Raw genomic sequence first — 7,995 nt, forward strand, 5'->3', positions numbered from 1 at the left:
TTTGGCTCTAATAACGGAGTCTATTCTTTAAACTCAAATCCTTGTTCTAGTACTGCTTTGCTGACAGTATTTTAATGAATTCCTCAGAAGGCTGAGGCAGGGTACATCTAGTGAAGCTCTGGACAGTCAAAACCAAATCAGACACCTTCGTAGACCAGAGGCAATGTGTGAACCAGAGTCTAAACAATTTCACTTACTCTGAGATTCCTCTCAAACGAACTGCTGACTGCTCATCTTGCTTCCCCATTCCTCTTTCAGTTATGTGTAAATCTCAAAGAGGTGAGGTTCTCAGCAACTGATGGCTTCATTTATAGGTAGTCATCTTGCATGGTGACAATTCTCTGAAGCAATCAATAGGTGGGGGTGGATGTGTGAGGGTGAATGTGACACAAGTCTCCAGGGGTTTGTGGGCAAGGGGGCTAGGTTTTTGGGCCACCTGACAGTGGGAGAGTGGTCAGGGTGAAAGCTGCAGGGAACAGCAGGAAGAGGCAAGTGAAAGGGCTGGCTGGTGTTATGGAAGGAAGTGCTGGTCAGGAACTCTGATAGTATTCATGTGGGCAATGCTAGAAGGAAAGTATTGGCCTGGCTTTTGGAAAGGGGTAAGAAGTTGGGTCTTGGGGGAGTTTTATGAAACACAGAGTTGAAATCATGATCCCAGTCATCAGGTGGAAGGATTTAGGGCTGAGAAAGAAGGCATAGGCCTGGTGGTGGTTTGGAGGGGAAGTCCAGTGAGTAAGAGACCCTGGACTTACTCTTCCTCACTCCTTTCCCTCCAGATGTCTCTCTGTTGTATGGTTTCTCCTTATCGAACGTTTCTCCCCTTACTTCTTTTTCATCCTGTCCTTTAGTGGGTCATAATATGGCAATGGTGAATACAGTAGTCCCCCTCTTACCTGTGGTTTCACTTTCCAGTTTCAGTTACCCTTGGTCAATCTCTCAAATATATTTGAGAGTGAGTGGACACATTCACATAACTTCAATCATCTCTTACTGTGCCTCATTCATAAGTGAAACTTCATGATAGGTATGTACATATAGAAAAAACCATAGTACATATAGATACGGTTTAGTACTATCCACGATTTCTGGAGTCTTGCCACGTATCACCCGAGGATAAGCAGGGACTACTGTATTCACTTCAGTGAACACCAAAAGAACGTTTTATACTCCCTTTTCTTACTTTTTTCTTTTTTTTTGAGATGGAGTCTTGCTCTGTCGCCCAGGCTGGAAGTGCAGTGGCGCGATCTCAGCTCACTACAAGCTCTGCCTCCTGGTTCACGCCATTCTCCTGCCTCAGCCTCCCGAGTAGCTGGGACTATAGGCGCCCGCCATCACGCCTGGCTAATTTTTTGTATTTTTAGTAGAGACGGGGTTTCACTGTGTTAGCCAGGATGGTCTCAGTCTCCTGACCTCGTGATCCACCCGCCTCAGCATCCCAAAGTGCTAGGATTACAGGCATGAGCCACCGCGCCCGGCCTTTCTTACATTTTTAAAGTTGAACACGAAACATTTTTTATTCCTCTTAAGAACATCCATTAAATTATGTTATGTTGATTAACTTTTTTCTCTATAATTGAAGAGCCCTTGATAGGCTGAGAGGAAATACTTCCATTCTAAATCACTATGGCCACAACTGACACTCTCCCCTTCCCTTTTCCTAACCTAACACAATGCCGTGTACATAGCACTCAATAAATCCATGGATTTGGGTACCCTTGTGACTTTACAGCCACAATCAGCTACAGGCCAAAATTCACTAGTTTTTCATCAATCAATCCTTTTAATAAGGACTAAAAGCTTACATGTGGCTTACCTAAAAAGTTTTGAACAAGGCTGATGGTTATGGATTTCTGTAATTAGAAAGAGGAAATACATCTTAGTTAATCATATAAGACATAGGCAACTATAAAATAGCTCAGGATTTTTTTTTTAAACCAAAATCTCTGACAACAAAGACAGCTTTTTCCTCTGCCAAACAGTTGCTACGTGTACACCAGTGAAGGCAGCACGACCTCTGAACATTCACCCTCAGTGACACACTCTCAGAATAAAGGAGACTACAGAATGAAAGTTCTATTTCTATTTGCCCATGTATGATGAGCACACATCTGAAAGATATTATTCAGGAATATGCAGCTATTATGTGCCTTATTCAATCTTATCTATTTAAAAAAGCATCACAGGAAAAAGCAACCACTGACTGGAAGCATTTAATCAAGTGGGATAAAAGCTGTGAGGTGACTGGGTGCGGTGGCTCACGCCTGTAATCCCAGCACTTTGGGAAGCCGAGGCAGACGGATCACTAGGTCAGGAGTTCAAGACCAGTCTGGCCAAAGTGGTGAAACCCCGTCTCTACTAAAAATACAAAAATTAGCAGGGCATGGTGGTGGGCGCCTGTAATCCCAGCTACTCGGGAGGCTGAGGCAGGAGAATCGCTTGAACCCAGGAGGCTGAGGCTGCAGTGAGCAGAGATCGTACCACTGCACTCCAGCCTGGGCGACAGAGTGAGTTTCTGTCTCATTAAAAAAAAAAAAAATGGTGTGAGGACAGCCTGGGGACAGAGGGCCTTAACCACCCTCACCCTACCATTAATAACCAATAATAACTCATGACAACTTGGGCCAGGTGTTTTGAAGTGGAAGGAACTCTGGAAGTCTATTAATCCTTTCAAAGATGGTCAGTACCTAGGGAAACAATCACTGCAGGGTAGATTGTAACAGCTTCTGAAAAGTTGCTGTGATTAAGTAGAGTGAACAATTTCTTCGAGCTCATCAGGGGGCTTAGGGTCTGGGTTTCTTTATAAGACCATGAAACTAATTGACCATTCAGTTATATTAATCACATTCTCCTAGAGAGCAGCTCATTACCTGCTGTTTAAAAAACCACAGCCTCAGAGTTCTAGGCTGTAATTTTAACTCAATTAAAAGGAAACCACAGGCCGGGTGCGGTGGCTCAAGCCTGTAGTCCCAGCACTTTGGGAGGCCGAGGTGGCGAATCACAAGGTCAGGAGATCGAGACCATCCTGGCTAACACAGTGAAAACCCGTCTCGACTAAAAATACAAAAAAATCATCTTCTACTTTAAAGAGCTGTCATTTAATGAAATTCCTGGAGTAAGTTCTGAACTCTGAATGCACACTGTTACCAAAGCAGTTTCTTTCAACTTTACAAACTGGATTAGAAGCACGCTAAAGACATTCTATGGAAATTGTGTGGTATTTTCTGAAGGAAGTTAAAGCTTTCTAAGATGTTTTGCAATACTAAGCACTCACTGAAAAACAGGCTGATTATCTCAAACATGAAAAACTGCAGATCGAAATGAAGTTGGAGGACACCTTAATAGACAGGTAAACCTCTGGAAGCAGGCAGGGGCTGGGCAGCCTCATCTGGAATTTCCAGAGTTTCTTGTGCCTCAACAACACAGTAGACACCTGTTCATGTACACGTCGCCTCGCAGCACACATTTCTTTACAAATCCCTGCTGTGTGGTACCACTGTTCTTGCTTTTCTTTCTGTTGGGTGAGTTGAACATTTCTTCTCCTTCCTCCTTTCATTCTTTCCAATAATTGTTACTGCATCACCTCATTAACTAGGGACACTTCTGTTGCTGCCTCTCGCTGCCACTCCTAGAACTAAGGGTGGACAGCTCTGCTTCAAGTGAGTTAGCACAGCTTTTTCAATTCATACATATTCAAAACAAGATGCAGACATTTCATGTTCAAAATGTGATATTCTTTTTTGTTGTTGTTGAGACAGAGTCTCACTTTGTCACCCAGGCTGGAGTGCAGTGGCACGATCTCGTCTCACTGCAACCTCCGCCTCCCACGTTCAAGCGATTCTCTTGCTTCATTTCTTTTTTAATTTTTTTTTTCTGTTGCCCGGGTTAGAGTGTAGTGGCACAATCTCTGAGCCACCGTGCCCAGCCGTTTTAGGGTTTTAAAGAATTAAGCAAAATGAAAATAAAAACAAAAACACCCTTGATGGGCCAGTGCAGTAGCTCACTCCTGTAATCCCAGCACTTTGGGAGGCCAAGGCAGATAGATCACAAGGTCAAGAGAGCGAGACCATCCTGGCTAACATGGTGAAACCCCATCTCTACTAAAAACACAAAAATTAGCTGGGAGTGGTGGCACACACCTGTAGTTCCAGCTACTCGGGAGGCTGAAGCAGGAGAATCGCTTAAACCCAGGAGGTGGAGGTTGCAGTGAGCCGAGATTGTGCCACTGCACTCTAGCCTGGTGACAGAGCGAGACTCTGTCTCAACAAAACAAAACAAAAACATCCGTGATGAAAGACTAGCTCTACTATCTTACACATCAATCACAAGTCTTTTTTTTTTTTTTTTTGAGATGAGATCTTGCTCTGTTGCTCAGGCTGGAGTGAATTGGTATGATCACTGTTCACTGCAGCCTCAAACTTTTGGGCTCAAGTAAACCTCCCACCTCAGGCTTCTGAGTAGCTAGGACTACAGTAGCACAACACTACGCCTGGCTAATTATAAAAATTTCTAGTAGAGACAGGGTCTCGCCACCTTGCCCAGGCTGGTCTTGAACTCCTGGCCTCAAGCCATCCTCCTGCCTCGGCCTCCCAAAGTGTTGGGATTACAGGTATAAGCCACTGCACCCAGTCTCAAGCCTTTACTTAGTAAATAAGTCAATAATGTGGTGAGTGGGTTTTACAGTTTTGATCCACTACGGCAGGAGTATCCAGTCTTTTGGCTTCCCTGGGCCACACTGGAAGAAGAATTGTCTTGGGTCACACATTAAATATACTAACAATAGCTGATGAGCTTTAAAAAAATTGCAAAAAAATCTCACAATGGCCGGGCGGGATGGCTCACACCTGTAATCCCAGCACTTTGGGAGGCCGAGGCGAGCAGATCACCTGAGGTCGGGAGTTCAAGACCAGCCTAACCAACATGGAAAAACCCCGTCTCTACTAAATATACAAAAGAATTAGCTGGGCGTGGTGGTGCACGCCTGTAATCTCAGCAACTCAGGAGGCTGAGGTAGGAGAATCGCTTGAACCTGGGAGGCGGAGGTTGCAGTGAGCCAAGATCGCGCCATTGCACTCCAGCCTGGGCAATAAGAGCAAAACTTGGTCTTAAAAAAAATTTTTGAAAAAACCTCATAATGTTTGAGGAAAGTTTACTAATTTGTGTTGGGCTGCAGTCGTGGGCCGCATGCAGCCTACAGGCCGTGGGTTGGACAAGCCTGCATTAGTAGGTAGTTCAGTCTCTTGATTCCCCCTAATCCTGACCTAACTTCAATACACACCCTTGGGGCCAGACGCAGTGGCTCACACCTGTAATCCCAGCACTTTGGGAGGCCGAGGCGGTTGGATCACCTGAGGTCAGAGGTTCGAGACTAGCCTGACCAACACAGAGAAACCCCGTCTCTACTAAAAATACAAAAATTAGCCAGGCGTGATGGCATGCACCTGTAATCCCGGCTATTCGGGAGGCTAAGGCAGGAGAATCGCTTGAACTGGGGAGGCTGAGGTTGCAGTGAGCCAAGATCACACCACTGCACTCCAGCCTGGGTGACAGAGCCAAACTCCGTCTCAAAAATAAATAAATAAATAAAACACCCTTGTCCCCTACCCCACATACTAGAAGCCTATCAGAACAGGCTTGAAATAAATTATTTGCTACCAACATGACCAAACTTGCCATTTGCCAATAGTATTTCCTTCTTTTTCTTTTCTTTTCTTTTCTTTTGAGACAGAGTTTTGCTCTTGTTGCCCAGGCTGGAGTAGAATGGCACGATCTCAGCTCATCGCAACCTCTGCCTCCCAGGTTCAAGCGATTCTCCTGCCTCGGCATCCCGAGTAGCTGGGATTACAGGCATGTGCCACCACACCCGGCTAAATTTTGTATTTTTAGTAGAGACGGGGTTTTTCCATGTTGGTCAGGTTGGTATTGAACTCCCAGCCTCGGGCGATTCGCCCGCCTCGGCCTCCCAAAGTGCTGGGATTATAGGCGTCAGCCACTGCACCCGGCTAGCCAACAGTATTTCAAACCACAAACCACTCATCTCCACATATTCTGTATTTTAGTCATATGAACAGGCCAGATTCCCTGTGTGTTTTATGCAGACCTTGTTCTGTGCTCCCCTGAATGTACTGCCCATTTAGTTTACCTCCTGACACACATCTTAACTGATTTCCCCACTAGCAGTTTTCCTCTCAACTTTGGGCACTTCGGGGATTTTCTTTATTACTTTCTTATAGCATTCTTCTCATACTGTCCGGTATTTCTTCCTGCCTGTCTAATCCTCCCCGCAGCTCTAGAACGCAGGGATGATTCTGGGTATTTCCTTCACTGCCCAGCACACACCTCACATATGAAAGTTCTTCAATAAATGTTTGCCGCATAAATAAATGAAAAGTTCCTTGCTTTGATGAGAGTATTAGGATATGCGGTTTGGTGATCTGCCTGAAGTGTACGTGAAAGGATTATGACCTCTATTCACCAAAAGAAGGCTGATCCAAAGAGAGTGGGTGCATCTATATCTACAGAGACTCCTTCATCTTCCCCAGATATCTCCTCCAAAGTGGTATCTGGCTTATCCCTCAGAAGGCTGTATAGGTTTAGTAATATCCCATGTAAACAAATGTAAATATCCTTGCTGGATCCCTTTAGGAAGGACCAGCACAACAGATGCATTTGTTATAGTATGAGGTGATATTGGCAATGGGGAGAGCCTAATTTGCAAACTTGAGGTTCATGGTGGTTTTGAAGAGACTATCGATCAAGTGATCACACAGCAATTCAGTGAAAGTCACCCCCATTGGTGGGAAAGGAACACTTTATAGAAGACCCATACTTATAGTTAGACATTGTTTTCTCTGACTTTATAGTGACATAAAAACATCTCATATCATTTATTAGTGCAAATAATCTTAGTTTTTTTCTTTCTTTTTACTTTGAGACAAGATCTTGGCTCACTGCAACCTCCGCCTCCCGGGTTCAAGCGATTCTCCTGCCTTAGCCTCCTGAGTAGCTGGGATTACAGGCACCTGCCACCAAGCCCAGCTAATTTTGTATTTTAGTAGAGATAGAGTTTCACCATGTTGGCCAGGCTGGTCTCAAACTCCTGACCTCAGGTGTTCCACCCGCCTCAGCCTCCCAAAGTGCTGGGATTACAGGCATGAGCCACCATGGCCAGCCTTTTAGTTTCTTTTCTACATACTCTTTGAATTTTTTTTTTTTTTTTTTTGAGACGGAGTCTTGCTCTGTCCTCCAGGCTGGAGTACAGTGGCACGATCTCGGCTCACTGTAACCTCTGCCTCCCTGGTTCACGCCATTCTCCTGCCTCAGCCTTCCAAGTAGCTGGGACTACAGGCGCCAGCCACCATGCCCAGCTAATTTTTTTGTATTTTTGGTAGAGACGGGGTTTCACCGTGTTAGCCAGGACGGTCTCGATCTCCTGACCTCGTGATCCGCCTGCCTCGGCCTTCCAAAGTGCTGGGATTACAGGCTTGAGCCACTGTACCTGGCATACTCTGAATTCTTTAGGATAAAATCAGTTCAGGGCAAAACAACAAAACAAACATTAAGTAAATATACAAAAAAGATATTTCTGAAGTCATTGAGAAATTTACTTACCAATTACTTGCAGAAATTCTGTGTTGCTGATTTGTGAGTCACTGATGCTAAATGTTTCCTCTTGTCTTACCTCTCCCAGTAAAAATCCTTCCTAAAAGTAATTAAAGAAAATAGTTGCAGACTAAAAATAAAAATGACTTTTACTGAAATTAAGAGGAATTGAGGACATATAAATTTATCATTTTCACAATAATCCAAACAAGCTTCCCATGTAAACCACTGTTCCATAAACCAACAAATAGTCTAAAGCAATCTGAGGTATATCTATTAATTGGATTGTTCCAAAAAAGGATAACAAGATAAAATATTATTTTAATCCCTTCAACTCTTCCCAGTTTTTGGAAGAGTGAATTTCATCACCTAAATCTTTTTTTTTTTTTTTTTTTT

At 44.1% G+C, this 7,995-nt stretch overlaps 1 protein-coding gene across 2 annotated transcripts in view; it reads right to left on the reverse strand.

The window, feature by feature from the left end:
- The window catches only part of ABRAXAS2 (abraxas 2, BRISC complex subunit), a 29,218-nt gene that overhangs the window by 17,008 nt on the left and 4,215 nt on the right, over positions 1–7,995 (reverse strand). The window contains exons 2-3 of one of the 2 annotated variants that reach the window (XM_017858727.1): positions 7,609–7,699; positions 1,814–1,850 (exon numbers count right to left, since the gene is read on the reverse strand). In XM_017858727.1, coding sequence (XP_017714216.1) covers positions 1,814–1,850; positions 7,609–7,699 — 128 coding nt within the window. Of the gene's footprint in view, positions 1–197; positions 1,200–1,813; positions 1,851–7,608; positions 7,700–7,995 lie in introns of those variants that run through there. The other variant, XM_017858728.1, reaches the window with a different exon arrangement.

This window comes from Rhinopithecus bieti, unplaced genomic scaffold, assembly GCF_001698545.2.
Source record: "Rhinopithecus bieti isolate Rb0 unplaced genomic scaffold, ASM169854v2 scaffold_42745, whole genome shotgun sequence".
Classification (NCBI taxonomy): domain Eukaryota; kingdom Metazoa; phylum Chordata; class Mammalia; order Primates; family Cercopithecidae; genus Rhinopithecus; species Rhinopithecus bieti.